The sequence below is a fragment of the Adiantum capillus-veneris genome, chromosome 11, assembly GCF_014529385.1.
Source record: "Adiantum capillus-veneris isolate H3 chromosome 11, ASM1452938v2, whole genome shotgun sequence".
In the NCBI taxonomy this organism is placed as follows: Eukaryota; Viridiplantae; Streptophyta; class Polypodiopsida; order Polypodiales; family Pteridaceae; genus Adiantum; species Adiantum capillus-veneris.
In genome coordinates this window covers 129406900-129434560 of record NC_140941.1, presented here as the reverse complement: position 1 = coordinate 129434560, position 27661 = coordinate 129406900, and the positions used below count along the sequence as shown (strand labels likewise).

Below are 27661 nucleotides of genomic sequence, written 5' to 3'. Positions count from 1 at the left end.
CCATAGCAAATCATGTGAGAAGAGGGCACGTAAGCTACCATCGTTAGCAAGCAACAATAAGAGGTCAGATAGCCACCGTTCAATTTCCACATCAACAAATGGTGTAAAGGTGAGAGTACAACAATTGTCACTGCCATCCAACAATAGCCAATCCTTGTCATGCAATGCACTAGGCGCGACGCCACGCCAACCACCAAATATTGCATGCAAGCTACAACCCCTCACACAATTTTTTAGGCATGCCATAGTGCCGCATTTCCCACCCAAATGTTGTGTGCATTACTGAACTAGAAACCACAAAAAGAGGGATGAGGTGGCATCCAACTACCTCAAACCACACACAACTTCAATAGTGCCGTCTTTCCTCCCAAAATTTCATGTGCCACACTCGACCCGTCTTTCACTCCCAAAATTTCTTAATTTTTAATCATATAACACCCTCGACTCCTCCCTTTTAGTGGTAGAAGATCTTGCGCTGTCGTTTGGTCCACATACCTTATGCTAATTCCATTACCTGTCATAAAAAAACTCATGTTACCTCTTGATCTCTCTTTAGATCATCTTTTGCCTTAGCAATCATCGGCCTGTGGCAATTTTTGACAAGTACTCAACTCTGTCCTTTCAATCACGCAATGCACAAGCTGCACAAAATATCCATGTTTCATGACACGTGCAACAATCCCTAGGTAAACATTGAACAACTCAAGTTCTCAAGGTTGATGCCCTTGTGAAGAAGAGCAATTCTTTATATTATCTTGGAGCTCTGCTTATTTCTTTTTGCACCGACATCCATAGCAACACTATTCTTAGCTTAGCCTTGAGCCAATTATGAATTCATAATAACCAATTGTGCGATGCAAGAGGAGGAAAATATCCAATTTGTTTTTGATTGAAACTAGTGTAAATATGTAAAAATATAAAGTTTCTTTTACAAAATTTCCCATTAAGAATTGTCATCGAGAAGGGATTTGTGTATATTTTGAGAAAAGAAATTTCCCAGATATAGCTTCTCAGCACGATCATTTGCCATTCATGATGAGTTTTTATCTCACTGTGGTATCAAAATCACCTGTAAAATCAAAAGTGATCATTGCAACCCAGGGCAAGATACCCTTAGTTTGCAAGTGTTTACAATGTATTGGACTTTTGTCGTACTACGAGGCAAATTCGTGGAAGCGAAGTGACATGACAACGCGAAAGCTTAATGGTAGAGCAATGCGCTCGAGAGTGAGGTTGGGACAAGAATTGAGCTCGCATTTTCTTTATTCTTGAAAAGAATTCCACAGCTTACCTCGCCAACGAGAATCGTGGGGTGTCAACCCCAACTAAAACGAGGAGTGTCAAATGATAACAGCCTGCACCTCCCGATGACAACCAAAAGTGTAGGTGGGTAGTGTGGTGTGAAAGGTGGAGGTGAAAAGTCAAGTCATAACGTAAGCAAGTGGGATAGTGGGACCTGAAAGTTCTTCTTCCGCTCTCTAGGTCACAATTTAGTGGCCCATAGATGTTAGAACCCACACAATGAAGTAACATGACACCTTCATTTGATTCAAGATGTTCCTCAGGTACCTTTTGAGCTTCCATGCAAACACCACATTAGGCATACACTTCGACCAAAACTCTACCGATTTAGAGTACAATAAGCGTTACTTTCCTTGCTAGTTCACCCCATAGACGTGAAGCAACACGACACCATGAAAGCGTAATGATAGAGTAATGTCCTCGAGTATAAGCTTGGGACCGGAATGGAGCCCACGTTTTCTTTTTGCTTGAAAAGAATTCTAGAGCTTACCTGGTCTGAGAATCGTGCGTGGTAGATACCAACTGAAACGAGGGGTATTGAATGATAACAACCTACTACTCCTAAGGATGTGAGTTTGTGCAAGGCTCAAGCCAAAAGTGTAGGTAGGTAGTGTGGTGTGAGTCACTGTGAGAGGTGGAGGTCAAAGTCAAGTCGTCGAAAGTTTTGCTTTCGCTCTCTCCGTCACGATCCAGTGACCCTCAGACGTTAGAACCCACACACTGAAGGCACATGACACCTTCATTTGATTGAACCCAAAGACGTGGGAATTCTTCCTGGTCTCAAATCCTAGCAAGTGAGCCCACACACTCGCGCGCTCTCTCCCCCCCCCCCCCCCCCCCCCCCCCCAACACACACACACACACACACGCGTACGCGCACACAAGTGGGCACGCACGAGATGAGCTTGCTTTCTAGGAGCTGTAGCAGCGGCGGGCGAGGGTACATGAGGTAACGTGTGGGTTTCGACACGCCTACCTACCCAAGTCTCCACTTGGCCCGATCTGCGTGACAATCATGCCCTGCTGCTCTGCCCCACACTCCCCTCAACACGAAATTTCAACCAGCGCCTTTTTATTCCCTTTTTCGGGCCACTTGTCCATTCAATATCTTGTTACTTGTAAGTACCTCTTCACCCAAATCTCTGCTGGTTTCTTGTTCAGAATTGACACTTTCGTTTCTTGAATTGAATTCAAAGAAGCTTTGAAGTCTGTCGAGGGCTCTGAAAACTACCAGTTGTATAACGAAGCTTGAGTTCTATTTGAACATCTGTGTGTTTAATCTTCTTGCACAGACACATGGACTCGATCATCATTCTGTACAGTAGTTTTCTTTGTGTTAAGCCGCCCATTACTTATTATGCTTAAATACTCTGCACGCGGCAGATATATAAGAAGGAAAAGCCTAACACCAACGCTATGTGTATACAACTGCGATCAAATGTAGCTTTTGTTGAGACAGTTTTACTCCCCTATGAAGGTTTAGCCTTGTGGGAGAGCCGTTGAAGATATGGGTAATGGAACGAGCTTATTTTGCAGAGTCACTTGTGGTTCGGCAAGGCACGATGAGGAACATCAGCTGTATGAGGCTATAAAGAGAGGAGACATCGATAATGTGAGGAGGGCTTTGGAGTTGACCAAATCCGTAAATTATTCTGTCAACCAGGGATACTTGTATCAGAAAACTTCACCCCTACAAATTGCAGCATATCTTGGAAATGTTGATGTAAGCTTTTGGAAGTGCTGCCAAAACAAAAGTTTCTGCATACTCAAATTGCGATTTACATATTGTTTTCATGTGAGGATGCAAATCACCAAATTTGTTGTCCAGGTGCTTACGCTTCTACTTGAAATGGGCGCAGAGTCTAATGCTCGCAACGCCTATGGGCAGGTGGGCTCACATTTAGTGCCAATTTTCAGGCTTTGACTGTGACGTTTTGGACAGTAACCTCTTTTGAGTCTGCTCTGTTGAGTTTTTGGTGATGATGCATTTGGTCAGTTTATTGCTTGCAGACTCCACTAATGTTCGCTTGTAAAGGGGGCAATGCGCTTTGTGTGGAACAACTTTTACATCATAGTGCAGATGTGAGTTTGTCCTTAAGCTAGTTGATATGTTGTGTGTGTGCATGTCACATGTTCATGCTTGTGAATATAGAAAAGCCATATCAAATATGACCAAGGGCTATTGGATATGAAGATGTAATGATTCGTACTTTCTTTATTTCAAAATATTATAGGCTTTGGCATTTGAAGCGGTGAGTGGGCGGACATGCTTGCACATTGCATGCCGGCAAGGTCATCATGAATGTGTTGTGAAGGTCTTGGAAGCAGCACGGAATGGCCCCATCAGCGCAACATGGTGAATTACCTTGAAGAATGCATACCTGATCTCATCTGTATCCAGTGGATGAAGATTGAGTATCTGATCTCATCTGTATTCAGTGGATGGGAACTATGTGTTAGTGCATGTTAGTAGTTGATGCTGCTTTTGAATACAAAACACCACCTTATTTTGGTTTCATGCAGGGGATTCACCAGTTTTGTTAATGTGAGAGATCAGAATGGTGCAATTCCTTTGCACATGGCAGCTCGGGCTGGTCATGCAGAGATTGTTAGGCTGCTTCTAAATCACGGTGCATTGATATCTGCTGTTACTTGTACCTCTACTTATGGGTGAGTCCTAGTTACATGTCCATCCTCCTTACTTGACACATGGCTTAAGATTATTCTCTCCTCATGTTGCAAATGGTACTTTAACATGAAGCAACATCATGTAATAAGCTCTTCAGTATGAGTATGCCTTTCAAGTGTTGAAGAGGTTGTCTTTTTCAACGTCAAGAATAATTAACCATTAAAAACTGAGTATCTCTTAGCGAAGAGGTGAATGGGGCGCTGGTTCAGATGTTGGCAAACAGGAAGATCAAGTCTGTAGTTTGGAATCATAATGAAGAACTTCTTTTTTAAGGGTTGTCAATCTTCTTCATCCAACAGGCAATGCCTGTTCCCGTTTGTGTACCATCTGATTCTGAGAAGAATGTATGATTCCCTCGGCTTGTAGATGGGGTCACAATGTTGTGCGCAGACAATTGAGAGCTACCACAATTGAGCTTGACTATTTTGTAATGCATTATCTAAATAAGTTTGTGCAAATCTCTGCTTGACACTGGGTTCTCAAAACATGACATATAAGCAGCAACATGACTGACCAGTTGTTCAATTTACGGGTGACGTTTTATGTTCTCATTTCTGCAATGTAAGTGGCTTATGCATAAAGAAACTGTGTGCGTGCGTGTGTGTAAGTGCATGTGTGATTGGTTTTCTCTTTGACTTTTCATTGTAACATGATCTAGAAAATAGGGAGGGAAAGAAGTTGATTGTGACTGAAAACATGTTGTCATGATGCCTGAGCAGCCCTGGACATGGAAGCACACCTTTGCATTGCGCTGCAAAGAGCGGATCCTTAAGTTGTGTGGAGGAGCTTCTAGCATGGGGTGCAGACAGGACTCGGCAGGATATTATGGGGTAAATAACTGAGTTTGCTTATCAAAGAATTTGTGTGTGTGTGTGTGTGTGTGTGTGTGTGTGTGAGAGAGAGAGAGAGAGAGAGAGAGAGGGCTTCGAGTCTTCGACATCTTGGACTTCTACCGTTAATCAGTTCTTTCTCCATGGTGGTCACCACACCTTCATCAAGTGTCGGGACGACTGCCCTTGCACCCTTCACCTGGACATATGACCTGACTACGGAGGACCTAGCCAATATCGCGGCGGCCACTAGACATTACTTGGGCTGAACACTTGTTGATGGCATGGTGGGCCTCTCCCCTTTACGCGGCACAGCCCTCGGTGGCTCCGAAGGTAGCATCTTGGAGCTCATCATGGTGGGCCGTGGCATCTTCAGGTGCAACTTTCAGACGATCATTGTGTCGAGTCTCTCTACAGTCGTTCTACTATCGTCGCAAGAAACCAGCTATTGGTTTTAGAGCGATGGACACCAGACTTCAATGTTGAGAAGTTTGATCGCTAGCAAGGGATCCCTCGTTTTCCGGTCACTCTCTCCTTCCCATTGCTCACGGTCTATGTGTTATTGGTGTAGCCGCTAGGTGGGGCTTGGCTATACCAGGTTCATTGGCTACAATGATCAGCACACCATGGATACAGGTCTATACATCTGGAGACACCTATTTCTCGAATATAGTACGACTCCGCGATCCCACCACAAGTAGGTTTGTCTACAGAGGGTGGTGGTTATTGGTCGCTTGGATCAATGTCTCATGTGCCATCACATGGTGAGAGACTGCCCTTCCTACCCTCCTCGTCACCTCTTGAGCCACAACTGTCAAAGTCGACGATGCGGAAGCGTAGAGACCAAGGAGAGTCTCTTGAACCAATCAACCTTGGCAATGAATTACTGAATGTGTATACAATGGAGGCAAGGGGTTGCTTATATAGCAACCTTAGTAAATTGCCCTACCTAGACTTTGACAAATAAGTAAAATAAATATCTAAAAGCCAAACGAAATAATGGGATTGCATTGGGCAGTTCACTTGAGATGCCAAAATTCTAACACCTTCATCAATAGTGAGACCAAGTCGATGAAGAAGCTACCATGGACACCCCAGCAACACCGGTAATGCTGGATACACCTCGGATTCGCTACCCTCAACTTTGTACTCGAGAATACCATCTTGAACATCAGTTGCCTTTATAGAAACTTTGAACTGTAGACCACACTACGTCCAAGAATCCCTATTTGTGAACTGTGAGCACATCACGTTCGAAATATAATACTTTTTTCCTAGATAATGAACTGTGGAACACATCCTGTCCATGATCCGACCAACAACAATGGATTGGTACACTCCATTGGATCTGGAACGTTGGAATGGCGTTCTGGCCGGTCAAAGTTGCAGAGAACGTCTCGGAACGATAGGGCGTTCCAGATGACAAGCTTGGACCGGAACGTTTGGACCGGAACGGGGTGGGACGGCCGGAACGGTAGAAAATGGGCAGATTTTCCCAAGCTCCAATGGTCACAAAGGGGCAGATTCTGGGGGGTTTTGTTTCTTGGCAACCGTTATAAAATGCTCCCCCCTCACCCCTTTCCTTCACAGTTGCAACAAGCCTCAAGGCTCTCTATCTCTCCCTTGTTCTCAAGCTCTACCCTCAAGCACTCAAGCTCTCTCTCTCTCTCTCCCTTGCTCTCAAGCTCTACCCTCAAGCTCTCAAGCTCTCTCCGTTGGGCTTGCCCTCAAGCTCTCTCCCTCTTAGTCTCCAAAAGTGAAGCCACTTTCTCAAGCTCTCTATCTCAATCTCTCAAGGAGTCAAGCCTCTCTCTGTCACAAACGGGAGCGCATAACAATATAAAATACATTCGGATAAATAGGATTTATCACTTATTATTGAAGCCAGAGGATATAGAGAGAAATAAATAGAGAGAGAGATAGAGAGTGAGAAGATCGACACAGTACTGGGGACCAGAAGATGGGCTGGTCCCCCCCTCGTAATAGTATCTTTATTACTGAGGAGAAGTCTATACAAGCACTTGAACCGAACGTATTACCACGTTCGTTCTAGAATAAGACTTGATGGTTCCCAGAAGCCTCAACTTCCGATTCCTAGGGCAAAACCCTATTCCAAGGAACTTCCGTTCCTTATTCCAATTCCTCGAGAATCAAGGTTCTCGCCTCTGGATCTCACCTTCCAGACTCAGGGCATGACATCCCTGCAACTCTCTTTTCAGAGTCCTCTTCCCGCAGAACAACTCTCCTTTCCCGGACACGAAGTCCTTACTTGGGAATCCCAACTTCCATATCACAACTTGAGAGACTACCTCTCTCCGATCCATGGATCTACTTCCCAAACTCGGGTACGAAACCCTTGGGCTGATCTGGCTCTAGTTCCTCAGAGCGCTTTTCTCCTGCAGAGGCTCATGCCTTCCTCTGCTCCTACTCCCTCACGAAGAGGAAGTACACCTGCAATCAAATACTCAAAGATCATAACATGAAAAATGTTACCTTCAAAGTCTCGACGCTCGAAACGCAACTCCGTTCTCGAAAAGCAATTCCCCAAAAGAGATCTTTACATAGAAAAATCCTCTCTTCCAATCCTACACACAAAAGAGGTGTGTTCTCGGGTTCCTTCTCGTAAATCAGCCCCGTCTACGACGTTTATGGGCTGAAAACAGAGAAAAACAGCAACTTGTCGCGATGGAAACACGCTTCGTAGGCACTTCTTCGCGAGGGAACTCGCGCACTGGGTCTTGGCGACATCTGGTACACTTGGGGCAGCCATGGGCATCACCGGCAACGTCTTCTTTACGGTTGAAATCTGCAGTAGCATCTCCTCCTTGCAAAGATTGGTCCTCCCCTCTGAGTGAGGGCATGTGATGCTTTTATAGCTCCTAGCCACGGGCACGAATAGCTGCTTGCGTAGAGATCGCGGCCGGTTTTTTTTTTTTTTAATAAATTTTTTTTCTTCATGTTTTTTTTCCCGTTCTGCCAGAAAAAGAGAGAGAGAAAACGCTGGCTGATCTGTTGCCTTATTTATCAGATGGCTGCCCACTTATTAAGTGGGCGGCCGGCGTATTTTAAAAATAGTCTGAACCTGCCCAAAAACTCAATAAAACCTTATAAGTTAAAAACAATGCTTTTATAGCACTTCCCAGGCGTCCCTGGATGCAATCACACGCACAATTGCAATGCAAACATAAACTTCCTCGCTGGAAAGCATCTGCTTTCCCGAAAAGCAATCCCGCTTTCTCAAAAAGCATCTGTTTTTCCTCAAAGTTTCCTCTGAACCCATCTTCATTCAAGTGCTTGCTTTTCCTTGTGCACAATTCTAACACAGTTCGGAATTTCCTCCCGACTATGGATAGTCCCTTTCCGATGTACCCGTCACCCACCTTGTGACGCATCAGGAATACCCATCACCTAGTCCTTTCCTACCGAACTTACGGTACAATCTCCTTCACGATGCTCTATGTCACCCATCCTATGACGCATCAGAGATGTCCGTTCCCGGATGGTCGGATACATCTTTCCGATGCTCCCTGTCACCCATCCAATGTGACGCATTAGAAGTACCCGTTCTTGGTGGCCTTACAGATATTCTCGTTCACAGTGCTCCCGTCATTACTTTGAATGACGCACCAGGAATACTCTGTACTCGGATGTCTCCAGTGAGAAAAACCCTCTCACTTAAAATTCCAATAATTCATTTAGAATTATTTTTCCTTTTGTTCCAAGCGAGAAAACCCTCACTTATAAATCCAATAATTCGTTTAGAATTATTTTTCTGATAGATAAAGCCAATTTAGCAACACTCTCTCAAGCCCCCTCTCTCAAGCGCTCTCTCTCAAACCCTTAAGGATCAAGCTCTCTCTATTTCTCGGATAATTCATGGCCTCTTCTTCTACCCCTTGCAATTATTTGAGAGCTCTATTTGTACTTGCATGCGTTATTGTGTTTGGGCATTGTGTCTATTGTGTACATTGTATGACCGCAATCATAATAAGGTTGAATGGTATTCAAATCGTGTTTTTTGTGGGTATTAGAGTCAAAGGATTCTAGTACTACTTGTATTCAAACACATAACGCTAAAAATTTCAGTATTTGGGTGTTATTTATGCCTCCCGTTCCGCGCCGTTCCTGTTTTGTACTCCTTGCTGTTCCCCCGTTCCGCAAGGAGGCCTGTCGTCGTTCCCGTTCCGTGTTTCGGGTAACTATGGTGCACTCATCCATAGTGTTTTAGATACGTTTGATTGGTTCTCTGCCAGATGCATGTGCCTTGAACTCGGACCTACGGGTCTAATCACCGATAACTTGAACTCCAACACAAGGGTCCAAATTAATTATACGGAGCACTGTTTGCCCCTCTCTGCCACTCACAGGCCTCTCTTTGGTTGAAGCTAGTGGCGGCAACTACCCTTTGACTAGCAATCTGGCATCGAGGCCATTGTGGCCGTTTGGTGGAAAATTGTTAACTATCATGAAGTATCAATATGGGGTATCTAATGAAAGCTCTTTTCGAGCAGAATACATAAGACTCATGCATTTTCCATCATGCACGTTTCACTGTGCGTGCGTCTTAGGTAGATTCCATCCGTTCCATACACTTCTATGCATCTATATCTTTCTTGATTTGTACATGAGCAACAAGAGGAATGGAGTTACCTTGAACCCCTACATCAATCACAAGATTCTTGCCTTTGTGTGAGCTTACGTTTGTTTGTATCTTCACATCAATCACAAGATTCTTGCCTTTGTGTGAGCTTACATTTGTTTGTATCTTTGTCATAAATAGGAATTGCCTTACTTTGCGCATCCAAGGCATGCCTAGCATTACATCGCAGCCTTGAGTAGGACCTATTAGAAAGTCCACATGATCTAAATATCCCCCCAATGTGAATTGTGCTTGTTGCTGTCCAAAGAGAGTGTCAACAATTGTTAGCATACCTTTGTCTTGATTAGTGAGACCAATAGATTTGGCTGCTTCCTCAAAGATGAAATTATGAGTTGATTTAGAGTCAATCATAATTACAACAGGTAGGTCTCTCAGCTTTCCAAAAGCTTGCCATGGTTGCCTTGCTTTAGCATCAATACTACATTCAGGAGCTTGGACGTCTGTAATGGTAGCAACGTTGGGTTTGGTTGACTCTTCTGTAATTTTCTTGTCACCATTCTTCTTCTTACACTCCGATGCCATGTGTCCTTTGCCATCGCATTTGAAACACCTTTCTTCCTTGAGTCGTCTCTCCATTTCTTCTTTTGACAGTTTGTTGTAGGTTGGTCTTTCTTGCTTGGGTTGATCTTTAGAACTTGATGGTAAAGATTCTAAAGACTTCTTTCCTTGATTCTCCTCAATCTTCAGTGGCCCTTCATTTGTTGAAGAACTTTTTCTCTTCAACATCCACTTCATATCACGAGCTTCTGCAATCAATGCTGATTCCATGCAATCTTTCAGAGTGTCCTTTCTAGAGATATGCATAAGAGGCTTCAAAAGTGGATGTAGACGGCCTTCAAACTTGCAGATAACTTCATCGTCACTTACATTGATATATTGGGTACCTTGAGGTATGTATCCCAAAAGCGGTCAATATACCCTTGCACATTATCCTCTTTTTGATCCAGCTTATCCCAGTCTGTGCATACGTCCTTCTTGAAGTTTGTAGACAGAAATTGAGATGTAAAGATCTCTTTAAATTCCTCCCAAGTTTTAGGACTTGTGTTCTTGGTTACATGGGTTAGATACCAATTACTAGCAACTTCTTTAAGATGCACAGAGACTTGATGAAGCATAGATTCTTTAGAGAACGTACGATTCTTGAAGGCTAAATCAAATTCTCTGATGAAGGCAAGCGCCTTTGCAATGTCCATGCCCTTTCCATCAAAGTAAGGAAGTTTTACACTCGTCTCCAAGCTTGCAGGTTTCTTTCTTATTCTTCTTATTTTCTGATTTGAATATTTCCTTTGCACGTAGCTCCGTTGATGAATGATGCGAAGAGGCTATTGCATAGGGCTCCTGATTTAAACAAAGATTTTGTAATACATTGTGATGCTTGGCGGTAGGCGTTGGCTTTCACCCGAAATTCTTTACTTTAGACACACACAAAGTACTTTGCAAAGGTAACCTGTAACGGGGATTAACACCTAAGTACACACACGGCTCAGAAGCTAGAATGCTCCGAGCAGATGCCGACAACCTGTAGGCCCCAAAATTGGCGTCCCTTTCGGTCTTTCTTTATTCTTTAACAGAGGGAATAAAACATGTGATCTCCTACAAGCTGCCCCGCACAATCTAGGCTAAGAAACACCTGTTCTTGCCCGATTTCGGAAGCATAACTGTACTAGGATGCTTCACAGTCAGTATCCCCATGCAATAGGTGACTTTCCCGACGCATACGGACACTTTGCAAAACCTGGCGAGAATCTGCAGCACGCTGAATTCTTTGTTTTCTGCCCCGAAAATGTGCCAGTTCACCTGTACAACGGTCCCCTCACGTCCCCGAACCTCCTGGGGGTATTAGGGTCTGTTTAGGGCCGAAACCCTAAACCTGCAAAAATACACAGCAGACTGTAATTCCCTGTTTTGGGCTTCGTTTTGCGTGCCGGTCGCATCTGTAGCAAGACCTCGAGGTCCCGCACATGTAGGGCTACTTGCCCTTTGAATCTGACGAGATTTCTGACGTGAAACCTCTCCGAATTCACCTGTACCTGCGGGGGATTAGCCGCTAGCTAATCCAGTACCTGTGCAAAAGGCTCTTGCCTCGGCAATCGCGCATGAACCCACATTACTGTACTTTGGTCAAATGAAAAGCCCACTAGTGGGGCATAACATAGTGCTCGTAGGGGAGAGAGAGCAGTGCGTAGCGTGCAGGGCATCACTCCTGACACCGCACTGTACATAAGGGGGAAAGGAAGCACTCCATAGCTCTTAACCTGTGGCAGATTGCAAATGAAGGCCCTTCCCTGCATAAAATTCAGCGCCCTTTTTTCTGTATGAGGCAGGTTCATGAAAAAATGACACTTAGGCGCGTTTACAAGCATTTGCCCGTTTCGGGTTTGCCGCTTAAAAATATCCCGACCGGTCGCCCAGTTGACTTCGTGGCAGAGTTGTAAAGTGTTCCCCTAGTCATACCGGAGGTAATGACGCGAACACATTTCGTGGCCCAAAATAGCAGTTCCCTAAATTTTAGGAAATGATTCCGTTGGGCTCCCTGTGGTCATTTGACCATCTATCCTCATTAGGACCGCATCCAAAAGTGCAATGTGGCCCAACAGTCGGATACTTGCTGTTGGTAGTCACACATTCACTTTAGGCCTTTATTGAGTTCACTTCCTAGTATCCACTACCTTGCTAAGTGCAACGGGAGGACCTGTATGATCTTGCTCTGAGCTTAGACATCCTCTTACCATACGAATTCCAGTGCCGACCACTACCCATCTGCGGGTGAAACTACTGTTCACATTGGCCATACAATGTCCGACCGTTTGCTACTTCAAGAAGAGGGTCCCAAAAATAAAACAAAACCCATTGGAAAGAAACCAACAACTAAAGTTAGCAGTTGCCACGTCCTCGTGACATAGTTAACAGTTGCCACGTCCTCGTGACATACCCCCCTCTTGAAATCACAAACGTCCTCGATTGCATACCATAAATACACGCCACTGATGATCTTGTGCTATTAACACTCTTTTATCATTGCATGTATCCGCAAGAAAGGTCATAACACATAGATACAAATGACTTAATGAGACCTTCATACTTTTGTCATTTCTATCTATTACAATGAATTCATATGTACATTTGATGTACTAGCTCTATCATTACCCTTCCTTTGCACACGTTGGGTTGGGGCATAAGTAGGTTGTAACCCAAAGGCTTCAAGGTAAAGCTACAATACATTTGGTGACTCTGACAGTTCATGCTCTTCCATCCACTTTGCATCCATAGGCGGATAGTTCTTGAACTTCACCAAATAGCGTCTTGCAACTTGTCCTTTAACTTTTCTGTCCTTATGTGCCAAAATTTGCTCAGGTACCAGGATCTCATCAAGTTCCTCAACTTCTGGTTGATCCTCATCTGGCATATCTTCTGGCACATCACCCACGAAGGGTCTTAGAAGACTCACGTGAAATGCATTATGAATCTTCCACGCATCAGGCAATTTCAGCCTGTAAGCCACATTGCTGATCTTGTCAAGCACTTGAAAAGGCCCATAGTAACGCATGCTGAGCTTAGGAAAGAGCCGTTCCTTGCCCTTCATCTTCTTTAACCTTGCCTTTTCGGACCTTAACCGAACCCAATCACCAGGTGATAACATCAATACACGACGATGACGATCAGCAACCTTTTTCTGCTCTGCCTGAGTCTTCTCCAAGGCAACTTTAATTTTCTTATACATCTCATCCATGTTATCAACATATTGATTTGCCTCAAAGATCTTGTCCTTTGTATGCAGAATCGGAGGAACTTTTTTGCCGCCTTCAACAATCTCAAAAGGTGCGTTGCCAGTAGACGAATGCATTGTATTATTGTACGCATACTCAAGCATAGGCAAATACCGTTCCCACTTGCCCTTATTATCTGACACATAGCATTTCAGCAGATCTAAGACTGTAGAATTAGCCTCTTCTGACTGTCCATCAGTTTGTGGATGAAACGAAGACGAGAACTTGAGCGTAGTGTCCATGTTCTCAAACAATCCTCTCCAGAACAAACTGGTCATGCGAGGATCACGATCATTGATAATCGATTGTGGCATACCATGGTACTTAAACACATTGTACATGAACAAGCGTGCCATCTGATCAGATTTTATCTTCTTCCTGACAGGGATAAAATGGCCTGCTTGCTGAACCTGCAGATAATGGTCCATATACCATCATTCCCTGTTGGCGTCCTTGGAAGATCAAAGATAAAGTCCATAGCAATGCTTCCCCATGGCTTATCCGGAATCGGCAGTGGTTGTAACAACCCTGGTGCCTTTTGCTTGTCAAACTTGACCTTTTGGCAAACTATGCATGCTCGCACAAAGGCATCCATATCTCTCCTCAAGGTAGGCCAATAGAAGAATGTCTCTACCGCTTTAACTGTCGCATCAATGCAACGATGCTCTGCATATGGTGGGACATGACTCTCTTCCATGACCTTATGTTGCAGTGGCCTAGTGACAGTCTGCCATGCATCATCATAAACCCATCTCTGAGGAGGTAGTGCTTGTGATGTTGCCCCTCTTGTATATTGTTCCTTCATGTCATCTAACTCATGATGATAAGGAATTGACATAGCTGAAATTTGTGGCTTTCTTGATAACGCATCAGCCACAACATTCTTCTTGCCTTCCACATGCATAATCTGGAAGTGGAACATGGAAAGAATGTTTGCCCATTGCATATGCTTTTCGGATAACTTTGACTGTGTCAAGAAGTATCGCAAGGTTCGATGATCTGTTTGCACAACAAAATCAGCACCTAAGAGGTAGTGCTCCCAGCTGGAAAGCGCATGAATCACGGCCAAGAGCTCTTTCTCATAGACTTGCATAGTCCTCTCTGGCCCTTGCAAAATTCGGCTTTCATAAGCTACTACCCGTCCATCTTGCATTAGCACTACTCCGATGCTATTGCCACACGCGTCACACTGGACCACAAATGACTTCCTGAGATCTGGCAAAACAATAACTGGATTTGAATTCAACTTTTCCTTTAAGAGACTAAAAGCTGAAATCTCTTTTTGGGTCCATCTGAAAGTGACCTCTTTCTTTTGCAAAGCGTGAAGAGGCGATGCTATCTCTGCAAAATTTCTGATAAACCTTCTATAGTAGGAACACAATCCCAAGAAGCTTCTGACATCGCACAGTCTTCAAGTCTGGCCATGTCTTGATAGCTTCGACCTTTACGGGATCCATTCTAACACCATCCTTTGAGACTATGTGGCCCAGAAAGTGGATCTCTTCGAGGAAGAATTCACTTTTCTTAGGATTGACAAGTAACCTGTGACTACGCAGCTCTTCGAACACAATGGTCAAGTGACGCCTATGCTCCTCTTCATTCTTCGAATACACTATCATGTCATCGAAGAACGTCCCAACAAACTGTTGATGCGAGTGGAAAATCCGGTCCATCATTCTGTTGAACGTGGCAGGAGCATTTGTTAGCCCAAACGGCATCACTAGAAACTCATAAAGACCAAATGTTGTTCTAAACGCAGTCTTGTGCACATCCTTTGGCCTTATACGAATCTGATGGTACCCACTCTTAAGGTCTATCCTGCTGAAAATTGCAGCACCCTCTAAACGATCGAGAATATCATTAATTCTAGGAATAGGAAACCTATTCTTGATGGTATTCTTATTCAACGCATGATAATCAATACACATGCGCCATGAGCCATCCTTCTTCTGCACTAGGAGCACTGGGGAGCAAAAGGGTGAAGAACTAGGCTGAATCAGCCCCTTCTCTAATAACTCCTCAACCTGGCCTATAATCTCTCTCTGCTGCGCCGCACTAACCTTGTAGGGAGGTCTATTTGGTGGGCTACACCCTGGTGCCAAATCTATCTGATGGTCCTCAGGTCTCTCTGGCGGCAATTGCGGCGGTAATGAATCACAAAAACAGTCACTAAACTTTTGCAAAAATGCTGACCTTTCTTTATCTAACAATTATAAATTTGACTGATCACTATCTGAGATATCACGTGCAAAAATCAAGTACACAGAAAGATGATTCTTTATTACAGAAGTGATAGCAGAAGGAGATACAATAGGGACTGACTCTCCTTTAAGCTTTACATCCAAGATGTGAGTTTTGTCCCTATGCTGTACAGTGATCTTTTTGTTGTAGGCATCCAAGACTCCATGCACTCGGAACATCCACGGGATCCCCAATAAGGCGTCACATCCTTCCAACGGCATGATGTAGAACTCTTTGTGTCCACATATGACTGGATATGCAGACGCAGCTTTCCAATGATGGGAGTAACACACTCTGAGTGGCCGGGACATGCCAACCCTGCCTCTGCTGTGTACCCCATCTCTTTAGCTCTGATGCCCAGCTTCATAGCTAACTCTGGTGAGATAAGTTGGCTTTGGCACCTTGATCAAAGAAGACGAGTGTCGTCTGATCCCTAACTTTACCCCATGCCCTGCATAACTCACTGGCATCTGTGCTGGGCCTGTCACCCACCATGTCTGGCACTAAACCTTCCGTGGGTTTAGGCTTCTTGCCTTTCTGGTCTTCTTTATCCTCTGAGTTAGCTGGTCTCTTCCTTGGTGGACAATTGATAGAAAAGTGACCAGGCTTCTCGCATATAAAGCATTTGTTCTCAGCCATTAGGACCTTCTTTTCCTCGAGCGACTTGCGCACAAAAGGCTTCCTTTTCTGTTTCTTTGCCTGCGCTCCAGAAGTCCCGGCTGAATCCTTGTCTTTGGTGGCCTTTTCTGACCCCTATGACGCATCATGAGCCGTTTTCACAAAGGGCTTCTTCGCTGAATTTTTCTTTTGCTGCCCTCCTTTGTCGTTGCTCGAAAATCCACTGTCCTCTCCTTTCAACAAGGCAAGACCAGTGTTCACAACTTCCATAAGCTGAGTGAGGGTAGCCACTCTGTTCTTTGTACAGTAATCGCGAAGCTCTTAAGGCAGCCCACAACAGTACTTCTCTATCTGCTCTGTCAATGGCACAAATGTGTAGGAGGTCACTGAGAGTAACGCTTTACAAACCTCCTATTATACTCCAGCAAGCTCTTGCACGAAGCTGAAGTAAGCTGGTGCCAATCTGTCATGACGTCGGCTTCAAATTCATTTGATAGCCACGCAGATGCAAACATGTGCTTGAAGTAAACCCAAGTGGCAGGTGCCTGTCCTTACATTAACAATGTCGTCCACCATGTAAGCGCATTGTCCTTTAAGAAAGTGGCAGCTTTCCTGACCTTCGAGGCCTCTGTAAAATTCCCTCCCGCATAAGCTGTATCAAACTGTTGGAGGAAAGTGAGGGCCTTTGTCTTATCCTCGAAACCACCCAAGGTACTGAACTTTACAGCTGCACCACCTTCTTTGTAAGCCTTCGGCTTCTCTAGTGCCCCCAAGTTGTCATAAGGGATGGTCTGCAACATGGGCACTATAGTAGGCATGATGAGCACATCTTGGCCATTCACATTTTGCGTCAGAGGTGCGATATCTGGCTGCTGTCCAGAAAAACCAGCCATGCCAAAATGACCCTGTGGCACCCCAAACTGGCCCCGGTTGCAGTGAAAACCTTGCTGCATGTCGATACTACCATACATGGGGTTTGGCATGATGCCTTGCATACCCCCAAACACTGTTCCTGGCATGTACGGCTGACTTCCAGGCGCATAACCAGCCATACTTTGGAACACTGATCCACCCCCGGATGTACCGTGGGTGGTGGAAAAACTGAGTGCATAGCCTGGTATCCAGTTCCTTGTCCATTCAAGACAGCATGCTGGCTCTGAAAGGTGGCGGGCTGAACTGGCATAACCCGTGGAATAGGCGCTCTAGCCACCTGTTCAAGCACAGGAGGAACTTGTTTTGGAGCCCCTGACTCCGCAACATGCGAGTGTTCCCTTTTCTCTTGAGCTGCATGAAGTACCTGGGCCTGAGCATCAACAAGCTCCGTACGCGGTGTAGGTTGCCTATTTTGCTGTTGCACCGGTGGCGCTTGCAAGAACTCCATAAACCTTGGATTTTGCACCAGCTGCGAAAAGATATTCACCGCGGTAACTAACTGAGTCTTGAACGCATCATCCTCAAGTTGCCCAGTCATAAAGCCCTGTACTACTGGAGGGACATTCACGTTGATAGGAGGTACAGACTGACGTGGCCGTGAGCTCTTGCCAATCTCGAAAACCATAGGGATCTCCTGCCTGTCCTTTGAAGAGGAACCCTCTTCCATAATGCCCTTCCCCTTGTCGGCCATAGTGTAATCCCGCGTTCCTGCACTCTGTGTCTTTACCCAAAACAATCCAGGCTCACTCTTTAAGGAAAAAGTGATTGATATCCCGGCAATGGAACCATGAAACCGGCCCGTGGGGCGGTAGGCGTTGGCTATCACCCGAAATTCTTCACTTTAGACACACACAAAGTACTTTGCAAAGGTAACCTATAACGGGGATTAACACCTAAGTACACACACGGCTCGGAAGCTAGAATGCTCCGAGCAGATGCCGACAACATGTAGGCCCCAAAATTGGCGCCCCTTTCGTTATTTCTTTATTCTTTAACAGAGGGAATAAAACCTGTGATCTCCTACAAGCTGCCCCGCACAATCTAGGCTAAGAAACACCTGTTCTCGCCCGATTTCGGCACCATAACTGTACTAGGACGCTTCACAGTCAGTATCCCCACGCAATAGGTGACTTTCTCGACGCATACGGACACCTTGCAAAACCTGGCGAAAATCCGCAGCATGCTGAATTCTCTGTTTTCTGCCCTGAAAATGCACCAGTTCACCTGTACAACGGTCCCCTCGCGTCCCCTCACCTCCTGGGGGTGTTAGGGCCTGTTTAGGGCCGAAACCCTAAATCTGCAAAAATACACAGCAGGCTGTAATTCCCTGTTTTGGGCTTTGTTTTGCATGCCGATCGCATCTGTAGCAAGACCTTGAGGTCCCGCACGTGTAGGGCTACTTGCCCTTTGAATCGGACGAGATTTCTGACGTGAAACCTCTCCGAATTCACTTGTACCTGCGGGGGATTAGCCACTAGCCAATCCAGTACCTGTGCAAGAGGCTCTTGCCTCGGCAATCGCGCATGAACCCACATAACTGTACATTGGTCAAATGAAAAGCCCACTAGTGGGGCATAACATAGTGCTCGTAGGGGAGAGAGAGCAGTGCGTAGCGTGCAGGGCATCACTCCTGACACCGCACTGTACATAAGGGGGAAAGGAAGCACTCCATAGCTCTTAACCTGTGGTGGCAGATTGCAAATGAAGGCCCTTCCCTGCATAAAATTCAGCGCCCTTTTTTCTGTATGAGGCAGGGTAATGAAAAAATGACACTTGGCGCATTTACAAGCCTTTGCCCGTTTTGCATTTGCCGCTTAAAAACATCACGACTGGTCGCCCAGTTGACTTCGCGACAGAGTTGTAAAGTGTTCCCCTAGTCATACTGGAGGTAATGACGCGAACACATTTCGTGACCCAAAATAGCAGTTCCCTAAATTTTAGGAAATGATTCTGTTGGGCTCCCTGTGGTCATCTGACCATCTATCCTCATTGGGACCGCATCCAAAAGGGCAATGTGGCCCAACAGTCGGATACTTTCTGTTGGTAGTCACACCTTGACTTTAGGCCTTTATTGAGTTCACTTCCTAGTATCCACCACCTTGCTAAGTGCGACGGGGGGACCTGTATGATCTTGCTCTGAGCGTAGATATCCTCTTACCATACGAATTCCAGTGCCGACCACTACCCATTTGCGGGTGAAACTACCGTTCACACACTACAACAAAAAAACGTGTTATCGACGCAGATATCGTCGCTATGCGCGTCGCTATCCGCGTCGCTGTGAAACCAGTCGCTATTAGCGACGCGCATAGCGACGCACATAGAGACGACCATAGCAGAAATTTTTTTTCCTAGACAGAGGGCAGGTAGCCTGGCCTGTGCCCAGTTAAAAGATGGACACAGCCACAACCAGACTTCCTGTCCTCTGCCCAAGAAAGCGAGCAGCACCAAAATATCAACCATGCTCCTGCGCGCCGAAATTTCGGCAGAGTTCCCTTTGTTTTTACATCAACTTTTCCAAAAAAACCATATCATGTATACGCCTCCTACATGCTATCCATGTAGGATCTCACATGAGATTTAAGGCCAATGAAAGACAACCGTACCAACTGAAAAGCATAGCCATAACTTAAAAGCATAACCATAACTTAAAAGCATAACCATAACGAAGCATAACCATAACTTAAAAGCATAACCATAACTTAAAACCATAACCGGCTATAACCACTTTGATCAAAACCATAATGCAGATAACCATAACCATAAACAAAATTAACAATAACCATAAGCATAACCAGAAAGAGAAACAATAACTGTCTATACAATGACAATGACAATAATCATAACCATAAGGGAAACAATAACTGTCTGAACACTAACTGTTAGTACAAAAAAGAGACACAGAAGCGTGTCTGTGTCTCACAAAGCATATAGATGAAATCTGGTCCACTAATGACTAGGCGTCGCAACCTGCACATAGGACAACTCACAAAATTAGTATTGATATTACTTCACATATACTGACTTAATTAAATCAACTCACACATATTAACGTCTCACCTCAAGCGATCAGCGAGATTGTAAGGCCTCCCAGTCTACAGGCTCTCCTGAAGCTTCAAGATCATTCGGTACTTCATAGATACCTCTGCGATATCCATTTGATTCCTCCTCACGTGATGGAGCTTGATGCATCGCAAGATTCTGCGTTTATACAAAAATCAAAGTAATAAGAATACATGATTCATCGCGTTTTAAAAAACGCCATAGTTAAGATTGGATTAGAAACTCACAAACTCATAGCGAAAGGTGTCGAAGCCTCCGCTACCAAGATGAGATGTCCCCCTAGTCATCTGTCGTACCTGCCCGGCCTCACGCTGCTGTCTGAACCGCGTGGCCGCTGTCCGCTCATCCTCCCTGATCTGCAGCCACGTCTCGTGTGGGATGCCCGAAGGCTTCGGCTGCATCTCGTCGATGTTTGATGGTGTCCCGTGCAACACCCTTGATTCACCGCGCCGAAACAACGGAAGAACCCGGAGCAGGCTGGTACTCTCTCAGGATGGTCTCCACTATGTAAGTGACTTTTTCCTTTTCTTGCTGATCCCAAGACGTCAGAATGCTGGTTGAAAACTGCAGCTCCATGAGCTGGCGAATCCGTTGTCGCATCTCAGTCCCAACTCTATCTATATCAACAGAACCATCTCCCCGTATAGTATAGAGCTTGGAGGCACTAGGATCGTGTGCCTCCCAAGGTGTCCGAGGTGTGCCAAGAGGTGTGTCGAGAGGTGTGCCTGGGTAAGACGGGGGTCGTGAGCGAGGAGGGGTCGAAGCATCTGTGGATCCTCCTCCATAGCAACCACCACCTCCACCTGACGATCGCCAAGATCGGCGAGTGCGCCTGTGCTGCGGAGATGAGGACGTACCCGCCTCTGCCCCACCCCTAGGTGTCGAAGCGGCCGTGATGGGAGAAGAAGGCGTCGTACCCATAGGCGTCTTGAACCCCGTAGGCGTCCCCCCCCCTAGGCGTCGGACCCTCAGGTGTGAAGCCCGGAGGCATAGTACCCGTGCCTCTGGCTACCCAGTACTGAGAAGCCTCTGCCATCTGATCAGGCGTCATCCGTGTAACGAAGCCCATGAATGCATCTGCACTCATGGAAGCGGGATCTGGAATCTCGTCTGCCATACTAAAGTCCTGCACAAAGAAAGTAAAATAAAGCGTTAGAACACAGTTGTTTAAATTAACTTTAAGCTTAATTTTAAATCAAAGTCTTCACACAAACACTTACAGGCCTAGGCTCGACGAGTGAGGCATCATCGATAAGATCTTGCACCGTATCATCGTCTACCTCTAATTGCAAACATAACTCTGTCCCAACTCGTTCTGACAGATTGTCTTCATCCATTGCATCTTCATCTACAAGTGTCAATTCTGGCTCGTCTGCGTCATCCCTCGTATATCTGTCAGCTTCCTCTGCCATACCTTCGTCCATCTCATCTAATGTCATAGTAGTATGGACGTCGTCTGACTGACTTTCCTTCAGGAGATCTTGCCCTTCAAATACTTGTTTATTTCTTGGAGCAACCTGAACCACAAACCACCATTGTCGCTCTCAAGGGTCCGGTACAAAGACCACTTGCTCGCAATGTTCGGGGAGAGCAAATGTGTTGCTCTCATCTGTCCAAGTCTTTGTAGAATCTATTTGCACAAGTTTGTTTCCATCTCTGCGTACCGTTGCATTGCGACCATAAGTAATCACCTTGAACCACTTCACATCCAACAAAAACATCTCAAACCGCCTGAAGCTTACTTTCAAGATATCTGACACCAGACCACAGTAATCCAGGTTGCTAGTGCTCTCATTCGTGTCTCTAGCACTGGCCTTGCTCTTTTGCATGAAACTAACCATTACCCCACTGTCAAACGTGTTTCTTCTGCTGTCAATTTGTTGTGTTCTGAAATGCTTTCCATGCGACCACAGTGCCATGTATGTATGATACTTCCAGTCACATCCAATAGCCAGCTCTTCCTCTTCTAGAGATATGGGTTCTCCGATCTGTCGAGCTGCTCTCACTGTCTTGTCCAACCATGCCATTGTAGGGAATTCAGGTAGAGGAGCGAGATAGTTTGGCAAGGGTAAGCCTCTAGTCGTTTGACTTCACCTGAAATCCTGTCGCTCTAGATTGCGTCTCTCTTTCTCTTCTTCGTACCTTTCAAGCCATTTTTGCATCGGCGCTGAATTTAGTATACAAAACTTCATGATCTTTTCTCGCATGGCTAGGTTCATTTTCTTCGGTACCCCTTGCCCTTACGGCTCCTCTCCCACCAGTCTTGCATCCTCCTCATCGCTCCACAGTCGAGGCATTTCTGGGTCAGAAACGGATAGAAATTCGGTCGTCAATACAAGAGACTCTTGCACCAACCATCCTTCTGCCATGCTCTCTTCTGGACGCGCTTTTTGGTGAACAAAACCCTTAAGTGTTTTCATGAACCGCTCTAGAAAGAACATCCAACGGCTGTGGACTGTACCTGCCACTGCAACCTCATCTACTACATGGACGAGCAAGTGCATTTGGATAGTTAGGCAGCTCATGGGTAGATACTTCTCAATCATGCAAACTGCCTCAATGGAGTTAGCCCTTGCGACTGCAATAGATTCCTCCCGTATCTCCTTGGAAGAGATCCACCGCACTAGCTCTGAAATCTTGTATATGCAGGTCCGCACTTCCTCCGTTTAACACCCCTTGATCGCAATTGGAAGAATGAATTGCAACAACTTATGTCAGTCGTGCGATTTCAACCCTGACAGTTGATCGTCACGGGTGAATGCTGTCTTGGGACATCGCATATATCCTGTTGGCGTCCTGAACTCTGAAATCACCCTTTTCACTTGTCGCTCTTCGTTTTTTAGCAATACCCATGGCGCTCTTGGAAGTTTTGTTTGACCAGCTGCATTGGTGAAAGGCCACAGCTCTGGCATCTTTCCAACCGACTGCAAATCATCTCGTGAAGCTCGATTGTCTTTCATTCCCATGATTGTCTTCCAAGGGAGCTTTCCCACATTCTTGAATATATGCATTGGATCCAGCAAATGGTTAATTAGTAGATCACCCCAGTACGGCAACGTATGGAGAATGGACAAACGTTTCATTCCTGGAACAGGTTGCCCCTCATGTTGCTCCCATCGGCGACGCCACTCTTGTACATGCATAGGACGACATTCGACGCGACCAAGTTGGCCTTCGCGCAAGTGATGGCCATCAGGAAGATAACGGTGGTGGCCTTGATAAATTGTCTTTCGAAGAGAGGTAGAATAGCGCACATCCAAAGACTGTCCGCAAATTGGACATGCATTGTATCCCGAAGTTGTTAGTCCTGCATATATCAAATCATGAATCAGGCCAAGGCAAAGGGCTTGCGAATAGCGAGAATTTTGTAAATCAATAACCATTACCAGAAGCTTCTCCGTATCCTGGCCAATCATGCATAGTCCACATAAGAAGTCCATGGATCCTTGCATGTTGTTGTCCTACTGGTTCAACCGCATTTGCTATGTCAATCCCATGCCATAACTCCTGGAGCTCGTCAACTAGTGGAGCTAGATAAACATCCATGTTTTTTGCTTTGAACTTACCAGGTACAATCAAGCTTAAAATCAAATGACCCTTCTTGATAGCAAGCCACGGCAGGAGGTTGTAATTGATAAGGCACACAAGCCAAGTGCTCCATGACGAGCTTCTCAAGCCAAATGGATTGACTCCATCCATTGCCAATGCCCAAACGCAAATTGCGTGGTTCACTCTTAAAATGTGGCCAGGTATCTTCAATGTGCCTCCAAGCCTTCGAATTAGCGGGCACCCTAAATGTTGCGTCATTGGATCTATTCGTAGAATGCCACCGCATCAACTTTGCAATGGAACCACAACGAAACATGCTTTTTATCCTAGGAATAATAGGGAAATGCCGCAACACTTTAGCTGGCACTGTCTCGCCAACTGCATCTTGTTTGTAGCGCATTGCTCCGCACTTGGGACACGACAGACAATCTGCGAATTCATTGCGAAAAAGAATGCAATCATTTGGACATGCATGAATCTTGTTGTAGTCCAAGCCAACTGAGGTCAGAAGTTGCTTTGCGTCTGGCGTGGAGGGGGACATTTCATTGCCAGCCGGGAGAAGTTGCTCCCGCAATAACCTGTTTAAGCCACATTAAATTAAAATTAAAGCTCTCCGAGCACATCACCGTTGTAATCAGAAAATCTCTTTTGTAAATTACGTATCTAAACAAAGCAGTGACGCTTGCATCTGACCACCCGTACACTTACTGAAGATTCAAAAACGCCAGACAAGTACGAAGCACAAATATTTTGGCGCCTTCATAGATTGGTTGACGTGCCAACTTTCTCAACATGTCTTCAGGAGATAGGCGCACGGCTTCTGGTGCTGCTTCGTTCGCGTTCTCCTCGCTTGTCTGGAAGAAGGCATCCAGCATCTCCTCCATGCCGTCGTCTTCTGTCTGTAAGCCCTTTTCTGCTTCCATCCGTGGCTCTATATTGGTCGGACCTTCACGCATAATCTTTTTTCTCTCTCAGATGTAGGTGCTATGTCACGGAAATCAATGCCCGTTCCGTAGGAGTTGTATCGCAGATTCTGTACGGTTTCTCTAGCAAACTCTCCGTACTTGTGCACATGCTCATTACATATCCTACGCTTGCGCAGGATTTGATACTTGCAGAGCGTGCACGAGCATGCAATCTTTTCCTCCATGTTAGTTGATGACGTTGCCATCTACAATGATTATGAATGTTGTTTTAATATATATATATATATTATATATATATATATATATATATATATATATATATATATATATATATATATATATATATATATATATATATACTCCTCACAATGTAAACTACCTCGCATTCTCTAGTCTTGCCCAATCTCCGTACACCTCGGTCCAGAGGTGTACGGAGATCAGGACCACCGGGTCAAAATCTCGTCTTTATTGGTCAAATCCTATATGGGTAGACACATACGTGCACTCCCAGGTGTACATGGCAATGCATGTAGCAGGCAAAACCCCTTTGCCTCTTTTAGTTCCATAGTTTCTTCTCTGTCTACGTACCCTATCTCTCGTTCTTTCTCTCTCGATCTCGCTCTCGCTATCTTTCTTTCTTTCTCTCTCTCTCTCTCTCTCTCTCTCTCTCTCTCTCTCTCTCTCTCTCTCTCGATCTCGCTCTCGCTATCTCTCTTTCTCTATTTTCCTATCGCTCTCTATTTCTCTATTTTCCTATTTCTCTGCCATAACTCCTGGAGCTCCACTTCCCTATCTCTCTCTCTCTCTGTCTCTCTCTCTCTCTCTCTCTCTCTATATATATATATATATATATATAACTCTCTTTCTCTATCTCTCTATTTCCTATCTCTCTCTCTCTCTCTCTCTCTCTACTTACCTCTCTCTCTCTCTCTCGCTCTCTACTTCCCTATCTCTCTAATGATCGAACGAGCGACGTATCTAGGGAGATCTAGACGTCCACGACTGCTGCGGACTACACAACATCGACAGAGGCTGTATCAGAGGATCTAGCTAGGTCACTTTGGCTCGACATGCACAACGTCCGGTCAGAGTACTGACCATGGAGGAGATCTACCTATCCCAACTAGCTCGTTTAGCCGTTTAGTCCACACCCAGCAGTTTAGGATTCCATAATATTTTATTTTGTCATCTTCTTACTCTGACTTTGTATCAGATTCATCACATTGTAACTTTCTTGTCTCATGTCTCATAGGTCACTTTGGCCTTTCGAAGACGTTAATATAACATTTCATTTCATTTCTCTTTAATTTTTTTTCTTTAGTTTTAGTTTCCTAAGCATACATTAATTCTCTCTCTCTCTCTCTCTCTCTCTCTTTGATTACCTACACACACATTTCTCTCTCTCTCTCTCTCTCTCTCTCTCTCTCTCTCTCTCTCTCTCTCTCTCTCTCTCTCTCTTTCCTACACACACACACATCTCTCTCTCTCTCTCTCTCTCTCTCTCTCTCTCTCTCTCTCTCTCTCTTTCCTACACACACACACACACACACATTTCTCTCTCTCTCTCTCTCTCTCTCTCTCTCTCTCTCTCTCTCTCTTTCCTACACACACACACACACACATTTCTCTCTCTCTCTCTCTCTCTCTCTCTTTCCTACACACACACCTCTCTCTCTCTCTCTCTCTCTCTCTCTCTCTCTCTCTTTCCTATACACACACGATGTAGAGAGAGAGAGAGAGAGAGAGAGAGAGAGAGAGGGTGGAGATGGACATAATACTTGCGCAGCAGGTTTCGGCCAAGACCCGAGCAGGCGAAAATGGCTCCTGCGCGCGGGTTTCGCTTTTTTCCACCAATTTTTTTGGCGTCGATATACGCGTCGCTATGCGCGTGGCAAATAAAGCCTTTCCACGCGTATATCGACGCACATTGCGACGCGTATAGCGACGCCCGCTAATGTTGTCGATATACGCGTGTATAGCGACGCCCGCTAATGTCGTCGATATACGCGTGGAAAGGCATGGCCGTCGATATAGGCACGTCGATATCTTCATTTAGTGTTGTAGTGACATTGGCCATACAATGTCCGACCGTTTGCTACTTCAAGAAGAGGGTCTCAAAAATAAAACAAAGCCCATTGGAAAGAACCCAAAAACTAAAGTTAGCAGTTGCCACGTCCTCGTGACATAGTCAACAGTTGCCACGTCCCCGTGACACTTCAGGTGTAGGCATTGGTGTTGTATTGATGCATGATAGAAGGCCAATTGCTTATGAGAGTCGGAAGTTGCGGGATGGAGAGAAGAATCACTCCACCTATCAATAGGAATTTCTTGCTGTGGTTCATGCATTAACCATATGGAAGCACTATCTTTTGGGCACTACTTTTGTGGTCAAAAGCAATCACCAAAGCTTAAAGTATTTCTTCACACAAAAGAAGTTGTCACCAATGCAAATGCGGTGGGCGAATTTCTTATCTACTTTTCATTTCACTCTTGAAAACATGAAGGGTAAAGACAACATGGTGGCCGATGCTTTGTCAAGAAGACCTCAAATTGGAGCCATCACTATTGGATATCACACTGATTCACAGCCATGTGTGATTTATGCAAGTAGATAAAGACTTTGCTCAAGCATGGTATTGTTTGCAGTGAGGAGACATTAAGATGCCATACTCAATATGAGAAGGTTTCTTGACGATGAAGGATCAACTTTGTGTTGTGAAGCAAGTAAGGCAACCAGTTATGGAGAAATGTCATGCACCTCCATTTGCGGGACACATGCGTATTCTTTGAACTACTCAAATGGTTGAAAGATATTTCTATTGGCCAACTTTACGAAAGGACATTGATGCATTTGTTCAACAATGCATAACATGTCAGAAGGTAAAATTTGATCTAGGAAAATCACAAGGTTTATTATAGTCATTGCCTATTCCACGCAGACCATGGGAAAGCATCGCAATGAATTTTATTACAAGTTTTCCATAGCCCCAAAAGGGAAATGATGCTATATGGACCATTGTGGATAGGTTTAGCAAGATGGCACACTTCATTCCAGTAAAGAAGACAATGGGAGCAAAACAAAT

General features: G+C 45.1%; 1 protein-coding gene across 2 annotated transcripts in view; it reads left to right on the top strand.

The window, feature by feature from the left end:
* The first annotated feature begins 2155 nt into the window (after positions 1–2155).
* LOC147448000 (E3 ubiquitin-protein ligase XB3-like) overlaps positions 2156–27661 on the top strand; it is a 46734-nt gene continuing 21228 nt past the window's right edge. The window contains exons 1-7 of one of the 2 annotated variants that reach the window (XM_086523899.1): positions 2156–2420; positions 2839–3025; positions 3131–3190; positions 3313–3384; positions 3537–3658; positions 3826–3972; positions 4711–4821. In XM_086523899.1, coding sequence (XP_086380025.1) covers positions 3152–3190; positions 3313–3384; positions 3537–3658; positions 3826–3972; positions 4711–4821 — 491 coding nt within the window. In that variant the 5' untranslated portion in view covers positions 2156–2420; positions 2839–3025; positions 3131–3151. The other variant, XM_086523898.1, reaches the window with a different exon arrangement.